The sequence below is a fragment of the Oncorhynchus gorbuscha genome, linkage group LG03, assembly GCF_021184085.1.
Source record: "Oncorhynchus gorbuscha isolate QuinsamMale2020 ecotype Even-year linkage group LG03, OgorEven_v1.0, whole genome shotgun sequence".
Taxonomy (NCBI): domain Eukaryota; kingdom Metazoa; phylum Chordata; class Actinopteri; order Salmoniformes; family Salmonidae; genus Oncorhynchus; species Oncorhynchus gorbuscha.
The window spans coordinates 759478-776783 of record NC_060175.1 but is presented as its reverse complement, the minus strand read 5'-3'; the positions used below and the strand labels follow the sequence as shown (position 1 = coordinate 776783).

General features: G+C 46.0%; 1 protein-coding gene across 3 annotated transcripts in view; it reads right to left on the bottom strand.

Annotated features, from left to right (window-relative positions):
* Nucleotides 1-950: 950 nt before the first annotated feature.
* cfap92 (cilia and flagella associated protein 92 (putative)) overlaps nt 951-17306 on the bottom strand; it is a 182738-nt gene continuing 166382 nt past the window's right edge. For 2 of the 3 annotated variants that reach the window (XM_046333526.1, XM_046333540.1), the window contains 3 exons: nt 16069-16289; nt 8611-8789; nt 951-1519 (listed from right to left, as the gene is read on the bottom strand). In XM_046333526.1, the coding sequence (XP_046189482.1) occupies nt 1321-1519; nt 8611-8789; nt 16069-16289 (599 nt within the window). In that variant the 3' untranslated portion in view covers nt 951-1320. Of the gene's footprint in view, nt 1520-8610; nt 8790-16068; nt 16290-17306 lie in introns of those variants that run through there. The other variant, XM_046333533.1, reaches the window with a different exon arrangement.

Sequence of the window (17306 nt, the reverse complement as noted above, 5' to 3'; positions counted from 1 at the left end):
GTTCTGTTGTTCTAAGGGTGTGCTCTGTTGTTCTAAGGGTGTGTTCTGTTGTTCTACAGGTGTGTTCTGTTGTTCAGGTGTGTTCTGTTGTTCTACGGAAGTGTTCTGTTGTTCTACGGGTGTGTTCTGTTGTTCTACGTGGTGTGTTCTGTTGTTCTACGGGTGTGTTCTGTTGTTCTACTGGTGTGTTCTGTTGTTCTATGGAAGTGTTGTGTTGTTCTAAGGGTGTGTTCTGTTGTTCTATGGAAGTTTTCTGTTGTTCTAAGGGTGTGTTCTGTTGTTCTACGGAAGTGTTCTGTTGTTCTACGGAAGTGTTCTGTTGTTGTACGGGTGTGTTCTGTTGTTCTATGGAAGTTTTCTGTTGTTCTACGGAAGTGTTCTATGGTCTAAGGGTGTGTTCTGTTGTTCTAAGGGTGTGTTAGGTTGTTCTACGGGTGTGTTCTGTTGTTCTAAGGGTGTGTTCTGTTGTTATACGGCTGTGTTGTGTTCTATTTTTCTAGGTGCTGCTGCCTAACACGTTCTGCACCAACGCATTCTTCAAGAACAACTACTAGATGACTCAGCTGCAGAAGAGTGGGTAGAACAGAAAACATGGGCGGCTAATTGTTTACAGCCAGTAGAGTTTTACCGCTCATCACGACAGCAGAGTTGCATGTGTTGCAGAAATCCCACCAGTCAGTCAGCCACATCATCGCATGCCATAAGGGTGTGTTCTGTTGTTCTACGAAATTGCCACATTATACAAGCTATTTTAATTACTGACATTTCATATGCTTTGTGCCAGTTACTCAACATATTCAGAGAGCAGGGGTTTTCTTTTTGATCCAGAAAAAACTATTGTTTTATTAGATGAATGAATGTAGTGGATGTTTGTATGTAATTAAGCTCTATTGGTTCCAGATTCTCTCAAGAAAATCACCAGGGATGTTCATTTAATACTGTATATACCATTTATAATAACACACACAAGTGACTATAATGACCTTACCTGGGTCCCATTGCACCCTGTTTCCCAGATCAAAAGTAGTGCACTACATAGCATATAGGGTGCCATTTGGGATGCTGCTCTTCTTTTAGTACTGATGATTCTACTGACACTACTGAAGAGGTTGTAATGAAATGAACAGTGGTGGTTGGAACATACTGACCATTTATTATATTAAAGTGTTGATTTTTCACATTTGTCATCCATAGTGCAGTGGTGTGGTTTCAGTCTGAGGTTACATCTCAAATGGCACCCGATTCCCTATACAGTACCAACGTTTGGTCAAGTAGTGCACTGTATAGGGTGCCATTTGGGACTCACACAAGGGGTTTTCCTCAGTTGATGTGCAGGGTGACATCCCTATAGGTCCGAGTCTCTACGATGCTCTGGGCTGGCTGTGATTGGCTGGTTCCAGCAGTTTGTCTGGTGTCATAGGGGGCTGGGTGTTTCTGGAAAACGTGGATACGCCTCTCTTTGTCTGTTAGGGGAGGAGCTGACCTCTTGTACTGGAACGACCTCTGCCTCAGGAACTCCCTTCAGGAAGTGACATCACACTTATGTTTCATGGTCCTTTAAAACAAATCTGTGGCACCTATAGCTCCCAGCTAGGGCCTCTATTTATTTTTCTCTAACATTTCCTGTTACTAAATACAACTACAAGAGAGTGATATAGATTAGTATCTATACAGTTATTTACTACATTTGTAAAATCTGAGATTCTGTTGTGACTAATGTTAGTGTGTATGGTAATAAAGATTGTGAGGTAACATACATGAACTGGTACTTGTAGGAGTAATAGGGTCAGGAGTAATACGGTGAGGTAAGGGTTAGAGTCAGGATTGTTAGGGTTAGAGAGTGTTAGGGTTAGAGTCAGGAGTGTTAGGGTTAGGGAGTGTTAGGGTTAGGGAGTGTAAGGGTTAGAGTCAGGAGTTAGGGTTAGGGTTAGAGTCAGGAGTGTTAGGGTTAGAGGGTCAGGAGTGTTAGGGTTAGGGAGTGTTAGGGTTAGGGTTAGGGAGTGTTAGGGTTAGGGAGTGTTAGGGTTAGAGTCAGAGTGTTAGGGTTAGAGAGTGTTAGGGTTAGGGTTAGGGAGTGTTAGGGTTTGTTAGAGTCAGGATTAGGGTTGTTAGTGGGTTAGAGAGTGTTAGGGTTAGAGTCAGGAGTTAGTTAGGGTTAGGGTTAGGAGTGTGTTAGGGTTAGAGAGTGTTAGGGTTAGAGTCAGGAGTATTAGGGTTAGGGAGTGTTAGGTTAGGGTTAGGGAGTGGGAGTGTTAGGGTTAGGGAGTGTTAGAGTTAGGGAGTGTTAGGGTTAGAGAGTGTTAGGGTTAGGGTTAGGGAGTGTTAGGGTTAGGGGGGTAGGGTTAGGAGTGTTAGGGGGAGTCATGATTGTTAGGGTTAGAGTCAGGAGTATTAGGGTTAGGGTGATTGTTAGGGTTAGAGAGTGTTAGGGTTAGAGTCAGGAGTATTAGGGTTAGGGAGGTTAGGGTTAGGAGTGTTAGGGTTAGGGAGTGTTAGGGTTAGAGTCAGGAGTATTGTTAGGGTTTAGGGGGAGTGTTAGGGTTAGAGGGTTAGGGGTTAGGGTTAGGGATTGTGTTAGGGTTAGGGGAGTAGTGTTAGGGTTAGAGTCAGGAGTGTTAGGGTTAGGAGTGTTAGGGTTAGAGTATTAGGGTTGTTAGGGTTAGGGTTAGGGTTAGGGAGTATTAGGGTTAGGAGTGTTAGGGTTAGAGAGTGTTAGGGTTGTATTAGGGTTAGAGTCAGGAGTGTTAGGGTTAGAGTCAGGATGAGGGTTGTTAGGGTTAGAGTGTTAGGGTTAGAGTCAGAGGTTAGGGTTGTTAGGGTTAGAGTCAGGAGTGTTAGGGTTAGGGAGTGTTAGGGTTTATTGTTAGGGTTAGGGAGGTTAGGGTTAGAGTTAGGAGTGTTAGGGTTAGGAGTATTAGGGTTAGGGTTAGGGTTAGAGTCAGGAGTGTTAGGGTTAGAGGTTAGAGTATTAGGGTTAGAGTCAGGAGTGTTAGGGTTAGAGTCAGGAGTATTAGGGTTAGAGTTAGGGTCAGGAGTGTTAGGGTTAGAGTCAGGAGTGTTAGGGTTAGGAGTGTTGTTAGTTAGGGTTAGAGGTTAGGGTTAGGGTGTTAGGGTTAGAGTCAGGAGTGTTAGGGTTAGAAGTGTTAGGGTTAGGGAGTGTTAGGGTTAGGATAGTGTTAGGGTTAGGGAGTGTAGGGTTAGTGGGTTAGAGTCAGGAGTGTTAGGGTTAGGGTTAGGGTTAGGAGTGTTAGGGTTAGGGAGTTGTTAGGGTTAGAGTGTTAGGGTTGTTAGGGTTAGGGAGTGTTAGTGTTAGGGTTAGAGAGTTGTTAGGGTTAGAGTCAGGAGTGTTAGGGTTAGGAGTGTTAGGGTTAGAGTCAGGAGTGTTAGGGTTAGAGTAAGGGTTAGAGAGTGTTAGGGTTAGGGAGGTGTTTAGGGTTAGGGTTAGGAGTGTTAGGGTTAGGGAGTGTTAGGGTTAGGGAGTGTTAGGGTTAGGGAGTGTTAGGGTTAGAGTCAGGTTAGGGTGTTAGGGTTAGAGAGTGTTAGGGTTAGGGAGTTATTAGGGTTAGAGTCAGGAGTGTTAGGGTTAGAGAGTGTTAGGGTTAGAGTCAGGAGTGTTAGGGTTAGAGTCAGGTTAGGGTTATTAGGGTTAGAGTCAGGAGTATTAGGGTTAGAGTCAGGATTGTTAGGGTTAGGGAGTGTTAGGGTTAGAGTCAGGAGTGTTAGGGTTAGTTAGGGAATGTTAGGGTTAGGGAGTGTTAGGGTTGGAGAGTGTTAGGGTTAGGGAGTGTTAGGGTTAGAGTCAGGATTGTTAGGGTTAGGGAGTGTTAGGGTTAGAGAGAGTGTTAGGGTTAGGTAGGGTTAGGGGGAGTGTAGTGTTAGGGTTAGAGAGTGTTAGGGTTAGGGAGTGTTAGGGTTAGAGTCAGGAGTGTTAGGGTTAGGGAGTGTTAGGGTTAGAGTCAGGAGTGTTAGGGTTAGAGTCAGGAGTGTTAGGGTTAGAGTAGGAGTGTTAGGGTTAGGGAGTGTTAGGGGAGTGTTAGGGTTAGGGAGTGTTAGGGTTGGAGAGTAGGGTTAGGGTTAGGGGGAGTGTTAGGGTTAGAGTCAGGATTGTTAGGGTTAGGGTTAGGGAGTGTTAGGGTTAGGGTTAGAGTGTTAGGGTTAGGGAGTGTTAGGGTTAGGGGGAGTGTTAGGGTTAGAGAGTTAGGGTTAGCGTTAGGGTTAGGGAGTGTTAGGGTTAGGGAGTGTTAGGGTTAGAGTCATGATTGTTAGGGTTAGAGTTAGGGTTAGGGTAGAGTTAGGAGTGTTAGGGTTAGAGTCAGGAGTTAGGGTTAGGGTAGGGTTAGGGAGTGTTAGGGTTAGGGAGTGTTAGGGTTGGAGTGTTAGGGTTAGGGGGGAGTTAGGGTTAGAGTCAGGATTGTTAGGGTTAGGATTAGGGTTTAGGGTTAGGGTTAGAGGGTTAGGGTTAGGGAGTGTTAAGGGTTAGGGAGTGTAGGAGTGGGTTAGGGAGTGTTAGGGTTAGGGAGTGTTAGGGTTAGGGTTAGGGAGTATTAGGGTTAGGGTTAGGGTTAGGGAGTGTTAGGGTTAGGAGTGTTAGGGTTAGGAGTGTTAGGGTTAGGGAGTGTTAGGGGGAGTGTTAGGGTTAGGGAGTGTTAGGGTTAGGGAGTGTTAGGGTTAGAGAGTGTTAGGTTAGGGAGTGTTAGGGTTAGAGTGTTAGGGTTGTTAGGGTTAGAGTCAGGAGTGTTAGGGTTAGAGTCAGGAGTGTTAGGGTTAGAGTCAGGAGTGTTAGGGTTAGAGTCAGGAGTGTTAGGGTTAGGGTTAGGGTTAGGGAGTGTTAGGGTTAGGGAGGTTAGGGGGAGTGTTAGGGTTAGAGTCAGGAGGTTGTTAGGGTTAGAGAGTGTTAGGGTTAGAGAGTGTTAGGGTTAGGGAGTGTTAGGGTTAGGGGAGTGTTAGGGTTAGAGTGTTAGGGAGTGTTAGGGTTAGAGTCAGGAGTGTTAGGGTTAGAGAGTGTTAGGGTTAGTTAGAGTGTTAGGGTTAGGGAGTATTAGGGTTAGAGTCAGGAGTGTTAGGGTTAGGGAGAGTGTTAGAGGGTTAGGGAGTGTTAGGGTTAGGGAGGGTTAGGGAGTGTTAGGGTTAGAGTCAGGAGTGTTAGGGTTAGGAGTGTTAGGGTTACAGTCAGGAGTGTTATTAGGGTTAGGAGTCAGGATTGTTAGGGTTAGGGAGGTGTTAGGGTTAGAGTCAGGAGTGTTAGGGTTAGAGAATGTTAGGGTTAGGGAGTTGTTAGGGGGTTGGAGAGTGTTAGGGTTAGGGAGTGTTAGGGTTAGAGTCAGGATTGTTATGGTTAGGGAAATGTAATGTAATGTAATGGAGTGTTAGGGTTAGAGTAGATTGTTAGTGTTAGGCTTAGGGAGTGTAAGGGTTCGTTAGAGGTTAGAGAGAGAGTGTTAGGGTTAGTTAGTTAGGAGGAGTGTTAGGGTTAGAGTCAGTTAGGAGTTAAGTCAGGAGTGTTAGGGTTAGGGTTAGAGTTGTTAGGGTTAGGGTTAGGAGTGTTAGGGTTGGGAGTGTTAGGGTTAGGGAGTGTTAGGGTTAGGGTTAGGAGTGTTAGGAGTCAGGGTTGTTAGGGTTAGGGAGTGTTAGGGTTAGTTAGAGTCAGGAGTGTTAGGGTTAGGGAGTGTTAGGGTTAGGGAGTGTTAGGGTTAGAGAGTGTTAGCGTTAGGGTTAGGGAGTGTAAGGGTTAGGGAGTGTTAGGGTTAGAGTCATGATTGTTAGGGTTATAGAGTGTTAGGGGGTAGAGTTAGGAGTGTTAGGGTTAGAGTCAGGAGTGTTAGGGTAGGGTTAGGGAGTGTTAGGGAGTGTTATGGAGTGTTAGGGTTAGGGAGTGTTAGGGTAGAGTCAGGATTGTTAGGGTTAGGTAGTGTTAGGGTTAGGAAGTGTAAGGGTTAGGGAGTGTAAGGGTTAGGGAGTGTTAGGGTTAGGGTTAGTGTTAGGGTTAGTCAGGGGTTAGGGTTAGGGGGTTAGGGTTAGGGAGTGTTAGGGTTAGGGAGTGTTAGGGTTAGGGTTAGGGGGAGTGTTAGGGTTAGGGAGTGTTAGGGTTAGAGGAGTGTTAGGGTTAGGGAGGTGTTAGGGTTAGAGAGTGTTAGGGTTAGAGTCAGGAGTGTTAGGGTTAGAGTCAGGATTGTGTTAGGGTTAGAGTCAGGAGTGTTAGGGTTAGAGTCAGGAGTGTTAGGGTTAGAGTCAGGAGTGTTAGGGTTAGTAATGGAGTCAGGGTTAGAGTGTTAGGGTTAGGGAGGAGTGTTAGGGTTAGGAGTGTTAGGGTTAGAGTCAGGAGTGTTAGGGTTAGAGAGTGTTAGGGTTAGAGAGTGTTAGGGTTAGGGAGTGTTAGGGTTAGGGAGTATTAGGGTTAGAGTCAGGAGTGTTAGGGTTAGAGAGTGTTAGGGTTACAGTCAGGAGTGTTAGGGTTAGAGTCAGGAGTATTAGGGTTAGAGTCAGGATTGTTAGGGTTAGGGAGTGTTAGGGTTAGAGTCAGGAGTGTTAGGGTTAGAGAATGTTAGGGTTAGGGAGTGTTAGGGTTGGTAAGGGTTAGGGAGTGTTAGGGTTAGGGAGTGTTAGGCTTAGTGTTAGGGTTAGGGAGTGTTAGGGGAGTGTTAGGGTTAGAGTCAGGATTGTTATGGTTAGGGAGTGTTAGGAGTGTTAGGGTTAGAGTCAGGGGTTAGAGAGTGTTAGGGTTAGGGAGTGTAAGGGTTAGAGAGTGTTAGGGTTAGAGTCAGGAGTGTTAGGGTTAGAGTCAGGAGTGTTAGGGTTAGAGTCAGGAGTGTTAGGGTTAGGGAGTGTTAGGGTTGGAGAGTGTTAGGGTTAGGGAGTGTTAGGGTTAGAGTCAGGATTGTTAGGGTTAGGGAGTGTTAGGGTTAGAGAGTGTTAGGGTTAGGGAGTGTTAGGGTTAGGGAGTGTTAGGGTTAGAGAGTGTTAGCGTTAGGGTTAGGGAGTGTAAGGGTTAGGGAGTGTTAGGGTTAGAGTCATGATTGTTAGGGTAGAGTTAGGAGTGTTAGGGTTAGAGTCAGGAGTGTTAGGGTAGGGTTAGGGAGTGTTAGGGAGTGTTAGGGAGTGTTAGGGTTAGGGAGTGTTAGGGTAGAGTCAGGATTGTTAGGGTTAGGGGTTAGGCTTGGGGGAAGTGTTAGCTTTACGTAACATACATACAGTGGTAATTGTTGTACTGTCAGGAGGGTTAGGCTAGGGGGGGAAGTGTTAGCTTTAGGTAACATACATAAAGTGGTACTTGTTGTACTGTCAGGAGGGTTAGGCTAGGGGGGAAGTGTTAGCTTTAGGTAACTTCCATACAGTGGTACTTGTTGTAGTGTCAGGAGGGTTAGGGGTTTGGCTAGGGGGGAAGTGTTAGCTTTAGGTAACATACATAAAGTGGTACTTGTTGTAGTGTCAGGAGGGTTAGGGGTTTCTAGGGGGAGTGGTTAGGCTAGTGGTACTTGTTGTACTGTCAGGAGGGTTAGGCTAGGGGGGAAGTGTTAGCTTTAGGTAACATGCATAAAGTGGTACTTGTTGTAGTGTCAGGAGGGTTAGGCTAGGGGGGAAGTGTTAGCTTTAGGTAACATACATAAAGTGGTACTTGTTGTACTGTCAGGAGGGTTAGGCTAGGGGGGAAGTGTTAGTTTTAGGTAACATACATAAAGTGGTACTTGTTCTAGTGCCAGGAGGGTTAGGGGTTTGGCTAGGGGGGAAGTGTTAGTTTTAGGTAACATACATAAAGTGGTACTTGTTCTAGTGCCAGGAGGGTTAGGCTAGGGGGGGAAGTGTTAGCTTTAGGTAACTTCCATAAAGTGGTACTTGTTCTAGTGCCAGGAGGGTTAGGCTAGGGGGGGAAGTGTTAGTTTTAGGTAACATACATAAAGTGGTACTTGTTGTAGTGTCAGAAGGGTTAGGGGTTAGGCTTGGGGGAAGTGTTAGCTTTACGTAACATACATACAGTGGTAATTGTTGTAGTGTCAGGAGGGTTAGGCTTGGGGGGGAAGTGTTAGCTTTAGGTAACTTCCATAAAGTGGTACTTGTTGTAGTGTCAGGAGGGTTAGGGGTTAGGCTAGGGGGGAAGTGTTAGCTTTAGGTAACTTCCATAAAGTGGTACTTGTTGTAGTGTCAGGAGGGTTAGGCTAGGGGGGGAAGTGTTAGCTTTAGGTAACTTCCATAATAATAATAATAATAATAATAATAATAATAAATAATAATATATGCCATTTAGCAGACGCTTTTATCCAAAGCGACTTACAGTCATGTGTGCATACATTCTACGTATGGGTGGTCCCGGTGATTGAACCCACTTCCCTGGCGTTACAAGCGCCATGCTCTACCAACTGAGCTACATGACCACACAAGTGGTACTTGTTGTAGTGTCAGGAGGGTTAGGCTAGGGGGGGAAGTGTTAGCTTTAGGTAACTTCCATAAAGTGGTACTTGTTGTAGTGTCAGGAGGGTTAGGGGTTAGGCTAGAGGGGAAGTGTTAGCTTTAGGTAACATACTGTACATAATGTGTTACTTGTTGTAGTGTGATGGTTGTCGTGGTAATGTATGTGATGTGTTGCTTGTTGTAGTGAGGGTGGTCATGGTAACTTACGTAAAGTGGTACTTGTTGTAGTGTGAGGGTTGTCGGGGGATGGTGTTCTTATTCCATCTCAGACTGTGTTCCGGGAACGGTCCTGGGGCGAAGGATGAGCTCTCCTCTCTCACCACCGCCATACGGCCTGACCTGGAGACCTGCTGGGGTTGTTGCAGTACTGACAGTACCGGCATGGGCTGTGATACAACACATACACATTGTCATACAGTAAGTACACACACACAACCATTACCAAACAAACACCAGTGAGGGTGGAAGGATTTTTCAATTGGGTAATTTTTTTTCCTATGTTTGATCGTTTTCTGCTTTCTGATTTAGAAGGTTTGTGGATGCTTCTCTTCTGTCATTACTTGATGCTGTTGAATACTAAATAAATCAAATCTAATGTTATTGGTCACATACACATATTTATCAGATGTTATTGCAGGTGTAGCGAAATGCTTATGTTCCTAGCTCCAACAGTGCAGTAACATCTCACAAATCACAACAATACACTTAAATATAAAAGTTAAATTATGGAATTAAGATATTTTTTAAATATTACTACGAGCAATGTCGGAGTGGCATTGACTAAAATACAGTATAAGAGAATACAGCAAATAAACCCAGCAAAAAAAGAAACGGACCTTTTTCAGGACCCTGTCTTTCAAAGATAATTCATAAAAATCCAAATAACTTCACAGATCTTCATTGTAAAGGGTTTAAGCACTGTTTTCCATGAACCATAATGAACATGCACCTGTGGAACGGTCATTAAGACACTAACAGCTTATAGACGGTGTCACGCCTTGGTCATTGTATTTTGTGTTTTCGTTATATATTTGTTCAGGCCAGGGTGTGACATGGGTTTATTGTGTTGTCGTATTGTTTTTTTTGTAGGCATTGGGATTGTGGTTGATTTGGGGTGTGTCTAGTTTAGGCTTGGCTGCCTGAGGCGGTTCTCAATCAGAGTCAGGTGATTCTTGTTGTCTCTGATAGGGAACCGTATTTAGGTAGCCTGGGTTTCACTGTGTATTTCGTGGGTGATTGTTTCTGTCTCTGTGTAGTTTCACCAGATAGGCTGTAATTAGGTTTCACGTTCCATTTGTTGTTTTTGTATTTATTAGTTATTTCATGTATCGTCATTTCTCTTAATTAAAGACATGAGTAACCACCACGCTGCATTTCGGTCCGACTCTCTTTCTACAAATGAAGAACGCCGTTACAGAATCACCCACCACACACGTACCGAGTGACGTGGTAACAGGCAGCTGGAGCAGCGAAAGGAGGACGTTATGGACAACAGAAGTATGGAGTATACTACGTGGGAAGAAATAGATAGGTGGGCGGTCGACCCAGAGAGAGTGCCAAGCCCGCCTGGGATTCGCTGTAGCAGTGCGAAGAGGGCTATAGGAGAATGGAGTCGAAGAGAAAGACACGGCGGCGCAGAAGGAAACCCGAAAGTCACCCCCAAAAATGTATTGAGGGAGGGCTCAGGGAGAGAGTGGCAGAGTCAGGAGTCAGACCTGAGCCAACTCTCCCTGTTAATCGTGAGGAGCAGCGATCTAAGGACTTCTGGACATGGGAGGAGATATTAGACGGAAAAGGACCCTGGGCTCAGCCTGGAGAATATCGCCGTCCCAAGGAAGAACTGGAGGCGGCCAAGCGAAGAGGCGCTGGTATGAGGAGGCAGCACGGCGCCGCGGATGGAAGCCCGAAAAGCAGCCCAAAAAAATGTATTGGGGGGGGCTTACAGGGAGTATGGCTATGCCAGGTAGGAGACCTGCGCAAACTCCCTGTGCTTACCGGTGGGCTAGAGAGACCAGGCAGACAACGTGTTATGCTATAGCCCGGTGCGGTTCATACCAGCGCTTCGTATTGGCCGGGCTAGAGTGGGCATCGAGCCAGGTAAGGTTGGGCAGGCTCGGTGCTCAAGAGCTCCAGTGCGCCTGCACGGTCAGGTCTATCCTGAGCCACCTCCACACACCAGTCCTCCGGTAGCAGCTCCCCGCACCAGGCTTCCTGTGCGTGTCCTCGATCCTGTAGCACCAGTTCCAGCACCACGCACCAGGCCTTCAGTGCGCCTCGCCTGTTCAGCACAGCCAGAGCCTTCATTCCCTCCTACGCTGTCGGAGTCTCCCGCCTGTTCAGCACTATCAGAGCCTTCCTCCTCTACAGCGCTGCCGGAGCCTCCTGCCTGTTCGGAGCAGCCTGAGCTGTCAGTCTGCATGAAGCAGCCAGAGCTGTCAGTCTGCATGGAGCAGCCAGAGCTGTCAGTCTGCATGAAGCAGCCAGAGCTGCCAGTCTGCAAAGAGCTGCCAGTCTGCAAGGAGCTGTCAGTCTGCAAGGAGCTGCCAGTCTGCAGGGTGCTGTCAGCCTGCATGGAGCAGTCAGAGCTGTCAGTCTGTATGAAGCAGCCAGAGCTGTCAGTCTGCATAAAGCAGCCAGAGCTGTCAGTCTGTATGAAGCAGCCAGAGCTTTCAGTTTGCATGAAGCAGCCAGAGCTGTCAGTCTGCAAAGAGCTGCCAGTCTGCAAGGAGCTGTCAGTCTGCAAGGAGCTGTCAGTCTGCAGGGAGCTGTCAGCCTGCATGGAGCAGCCAGAGCTGTCACTCTACATAGAGCAGCTAGATCCGCCAGTCAGCCATGATCTTCTAAATCTGCCAGTCAACCAGATTCTTCCAGATCTGCCAGTCAACCAGAATCTTCCAGATCTGCTAGTCAACCAGAATCTTCCAGATCCACCAGCCAGCCAGGATCTACCGGAGCCTACTGCCTGCCTGAGCTTCATCTCAGTACTGGGCTTCCTCTCAGTACTGGGCTTCCTCTCAGTACTGGGCTTTCTCTCAGTACTGGGCTTCCCCTCAGTCCCGGGCTGCCCCTCAGTCCTGAGCTGCCCCTCAGTCCCGAGCTGCCCCTCAGTCACGAGCTTCCCCTCAGTCCCGAGCTGCCTCAGTCCCGAGCTGCCCCTCATTCACGTGCTGCCCCTCAGTTCAGTGGGGTTCTGGGTGAGGACTATTAGACCATGGTCGGCTGTGAGGGTGGATTATCCCAGGACGTGAAGGGGAGGAACTAGGACATTAATGGAGTGGGGTCCACGTCCCGAGCCGGAACCGCCACCATGGACAGACGCCCACCCGGACCCTCCCTATGGTTGTGAGGTGCGCCCGGGAGTCCGCACCCTGGGGGGGGGGGGTTCTGTCACGCCTTGGTCTTAGTATTTTGTGTTTTCGTTATATATTTGTTCAGGCCAGGGTGTGACATGGGTTTATTGTGTTGTCGTATTGGGTTTTTTGTAGGCATTGGGATTGTGGTTGATTAGGGGTGTGTCTAGTTTAGGCTTGGCTGCCTGAGGCGGTTCTCAATCAGAGTCAGGTGATTCTTGTTGTCTCTGATAGGGAACCGTATTTAGGTAGCCTGGGTTTCACTGTGTATTTCGTGGGTGATTGTTTCTGTCTCTGTGTAGTTTCACCAGATAGGCTGTAATTAGGTTTCACGTTCCATTTGTTGTTTTTGTATTTATTAGTTATTTCATGTATCGTCATTTCTCTTAATTAAAGACATGAGTAACCACCACGCTGCATTTCGGTCCGACTCTCTTTCTACAAATGAAGAACACCGTTACAGACGGTAGGCAATTAAGGTCACAGTTATGAAGACTTAGGACACTAAAGAGGCCTTTCTACAGACTCTGAAAAACACCAAAAGAAAGATGCCCAGGAGCCCAGCTCATCTGCATGAACGTGCCTTAGGCATGCTGCAAGGAGGCATGAGGACTGCAGATGTGGCCAGGGCAGTAAATTGCAATATCCGTACAGTGAGACGCCTAAGACAGTGCTACAGGGAGACGGGACGAACAGTTGATCGTCCTCGCAGTGGCAGACCACGTGTAACAACACAGGTGTTGCACCAGGAACGCACAATCCCTCCATCAGTGATTAGACTGTCCGCGATAGGCTGAGAGAGGCTGGACTGGGGGCTTGTAGGCCTGTTGTAAGGCAGGTCCACACCAGACATCACCGGCAACAAGGCCGCCTATGGGCACGAAACCACCGTTGCTGGACCAGACAGGACTGGCAAAAAGTGCTATTCATTAACGAGTCATGGATTTGTCTCACCAGGGATGATGGTCGGATTCGCTAACCCTAACTAGTCGAAGGAATGAGCGTTACACCGAGGCCTGTACTCTGGAGCGGGATCGATTTGGAGGTGGAGGGTCCATCATAGTCTGGAGCGGTGTGTCACAGCAGGCAATCTCAACACGGTTCGTTATAGGGAAGACATCCTCCTCCCTCCTGACATGACCCTCCAGCATGACAATGCCACAAACAGATACTGACTGTTACTTTTGATTTGGATCCCCCCTTTGTTCACGGTCAAATTATTCCATTTCTGTTAGTCACATGTCTGTGGAACTTGTTCAGTTTACAGTTGAAGTCAAAACTTTACAATACACCTTAGCCAAATAAATTTAAACTCAATTTCTGACATTTAATCCTAGTAAAACTCCCTGTTTTCAGTCAGATAGGATCAACACTGTATTAAAAGAATGTGAAATGTCAGAATAATTGTAGAGAGAATGATTTATTTCAGCTTTTATTCCTTTCATCACATTCCCAGCGGGTCAGAAGTTTACATACACTCAATTAGTATTTGATAGCATTGCCTTTAAATTGTTTAACATGGGGCAAACGTTTTGGGTAGCCTTCCACAAGCTTCCCACAATAAGTTGTGAGTCAGGGTTGTAAGGCCTCCTTGCTCGCACACGCTTTTTCAGTTCTGCCCACAAATTTTCTATGGGATTGAAATCAGGGCTTTGTGATAGCCACTCCAATACATTGACTTTGTTGTCCTTAAGCCATTTGGCCACAACTTTGGAAGTATGCTTGGGGTCATTGTCCATCTGGAAGACCCATTTGCAAACAAGCTTCCTGACTGATGTCTTGAGATGTTGCTTCAATATATCCACATAATTTCCCTACCTCGTGATGACATCTATTTTGTGAAGTGCACCAGTCCTTCCTGCAGCAGAGCACCCCCACAACATGATGCTGCCACCTCCGTGCTTCACGGTTGGGATGGTGTTCTTTGGCTTGCAAACCTCCCCCTTTTTCCTCCAAACATAACGATGGTCATTATGGCCAAGTGGTTCTATTTTTGTTTCATCGGACCAGAGGGCATTTCTCCAAAAAGTACGATCTTTGTCCCCATGTTCCGTTGCAATCCGTAGTCTCGCTTTTTTATGGCGGCTTTGGAGCAGTGTCTTCTTCCTTGCTGAGTGTCCTTTCAGGTTATGTCAATATAGGACTTGTTTTACTGTGGATATAGATACTTTTGTACCTGCTTCCTCCAGCATCTTCACAAGGTCCTTTGCTGTTGTTCTGGGATTGATTTGCACTTTTCACACCAAAGTATGTTCATCTCTAGGAGACAGAACGCGTCTCCTTCCTGAGCGGTATGACGGATGCGTGGTCCCATGGTGTTTATACTTGCGTACTATTACGCAAGTATAAAGGTCCACAACTTTTTTCTGAGGCCTGTTATTGTTCCCATCACAAGGTGTATCTCTGTAATGATCATGCTGTTCAATCAGCTTCTTGATATGCCACACCTGTCAGGTGGATGGAGTATCTTGGCAAAGGAGAAATGCTCACTAACAGGGATGTTACCAAATTTGTGCACAAAAATTTGAGATAAATACTCTTTTTGTGCATATGGAACATTTCTGTGATATTTTTTTCTGCTCATGAAACATGAGACCTACACTTGACATGTTGCATTTTAAATTTTGGTCAGTGTAGTTGACATTGGTCAAGATTTGTCTTTCATTTCTGCTTCTCTAGTGGAGCGAGGACGCTTAGGGAGAGGGGAGATTTTTTTGTGCAAAATGTCCAAATGACATCAATTGGACCGGTTTTAAGGAAGTAAAAAACAAAAATCCAACATTCTGGGAGTATAGCAGTTCATCTTGGATGCACATTATGTGGTAAAAAAAAGTATATACTGTCAGCTTTTATTTCACCGAAAGAAATTGGTCCTTCTGTAGCTCAGTTGGTAGAGCATGGCGCTTGTAACGCCAGGGTAGTGGGTTCGATCCCCGGGACCACCCATACATAGAATGTATGCACACTTGTCTGTAAGTCGCTTTGGATAAAAGCGTCTGCTAAATAGCATATATTAAATTGCATGTTTAGGCTACACAACAGGTCCCTAAATGTGCCTTCTTACAGTATTCTCTCAAGATGCTGAAAGAAAGAAATCAAATTTCTCCACTTCTGTTCGCGAGACAAAATTAACATTTTTCTGCAAGAAACAGTTCATTGTTCAGGAGTTCATTCTATAATAGGCTACCACTGAAGCTGACAGTCAGCGGCCAGACTTCCAACTAGGCTACTGTTCCCATCTGAGCTTGAAATGAGGGAGTACGGACATGTCTGACACACATGGTATCACACATCTCTGGCTCAAGGAGCAAGAGAACACACTGTATTTCAGGGGAAGAACATGATGTCATGGTATCACACATCCATTGGCTCAAGGAGCAAGAGAACACACTGTATTTCAGGGGAAGAACATGATGTCATGGTATCACACATCCATTGGCTCAAGGAGCAAGAGAACACACTGTATTTCAGGGGAAGAACATGATGTCATGGTATCACACATCCATTGGCTCAAGGAGCAAGAGAACACACTGTATGTCAGGGGAAGAACATGATGTCATGGTATCATACATCCATTGGCTCAAGGAGCAAGAGAACACACTGTATTTCAGGGGAAGAACATGATGTCATGGTATCACACATCTCTGGCTCAAGGAGCAAGAGAACACACTGTATTTCAGGGGAAGAACATGATGTCATGGTATCACACATCCATTGGCTCAAGGAGCAAGAGAACACACTGTATGTCAGGGGAAGAACATGATGTCATGGTATCACACATCCATTGGCTCAAGGAGCAAGAGAACACACTGTATTTCAGGGGAAGAACATGATGTCATGGTATCACACATCCATTGGCTCAAGGAGCAAGAGAACACACTGTATGTCAGGGGAAGAACATGATGTCATGGTATCACACATCCATTGGCTCAAAGAGCAAGAGAACACACTGTATTTCAGGGGAAGAACATGATGTCATGGTATCACACATCCATTGGCTCAAGGAGCAAGAGAACACACTGTATTTCAGGGGAAGAACATGATGTCATGGTATCACACATCTCTGGCTCAAGGAGCAAGAGAACACACTGTATTTCAGGGGAAGAACATGATGTCATGGTATCACACATCCATTGGCTCAAGGAGCAAGAGAACACACTGTATGTCAGGGGAAGAACATGATGTCATGTTCTGTAATTCCTCCTCAACATTACTTTTGGTTTTCTGTGATTGTCTATTAATGGGGGCAGGAGTGTTTCCTGAAGCAGTGTTCACCTGAACAGGTAAATCTCCTGTCCCTACTCCTGTTCCCTACCTTGAGGGTGAGGCCAGGTTTCCTGAGGGAGTATTTCATTGGTCGATCCTTCAGTATATCATGCAGCTTCCCTGGGTCGGCCCCGCCCATGTGGCAGCTGAACTGTGGGACCCGCGCGTGGCTGCAGTTTGGAGTGTGTCCTGCGTCAGGCAGCACCTTCCTCAGCCAGCGGTAGTACTGAGACTGGGCTCCCTGCAGCTGCTCCCTCTGCAGACGCTCTCCTGAGGGAACACAGGTAGGAGCATATTATAATGAATGTTTCACAATGCCGTACCCTACTGAACGCCGTGCCCTATTGAAAACGGGATCCTTCTGAACACTGTAACCTACTAAAAGCTGGGCCATACTGAACTCTGTAACCTACTGAACACTGTATCCTACTGAACACTGAATACTACTGAACACTAACCTACTAAAGGGTGTATCCTACTGAACAACGTAACCTATTAAAAGCTGGGCCATTCTGAACACTGTAACCTACTAAAATCTGGGCCATACTGAACACTGTAACCTACTGAATACTGTATCCTACTGAACACTGTAACCTACTGAACACTGTAACCTACTGAACACTGTATCCTACTGAACACTGTATCCTACTGAACACTGTAACCTACTGAACACTGAATACTACTGAACACTGTAACCTACTAAAAGCTGGGCCATACTGAACACTGTAACCTACTGAACACTGTATCCTACTGAACACTATATCCTACTGAACACTGAATACTACTGAACACTGTATCCTACTGAACACTGAATACTACTGAACACTGTAACCTACTGAACACTGTAACCTACTGAACACTGTATCCTACTGAACACTGTGACCTACTGAACACTGTGTCCTACTGAACACTGAATACTACTGAACACTGTATCCTACTGAACACTGAATACTACTGAACACTGAATACTACTGAACACTGTATCCTACTGCACACTGAATACTACTGAACACTGTATCCTACTGCACACTGAATACTACTGAACACTGAATACTACTGAACACTACTGAACACTGAATACTACTGAACACTGTATCCTACTGAACTCTGTAACCTACTGAACACTGAATACTACTGAACACTGAATACTACTGAACACTAACCTACTAAAGGGTGTATCCTACTGAACAATGTATCCTATTAAAAGCTGGGTCATTCTGAACACTGTAACCTACTAAAATCTGGGCCATACTGAACACTGTAACCTACTGAATACTGTATCCTACT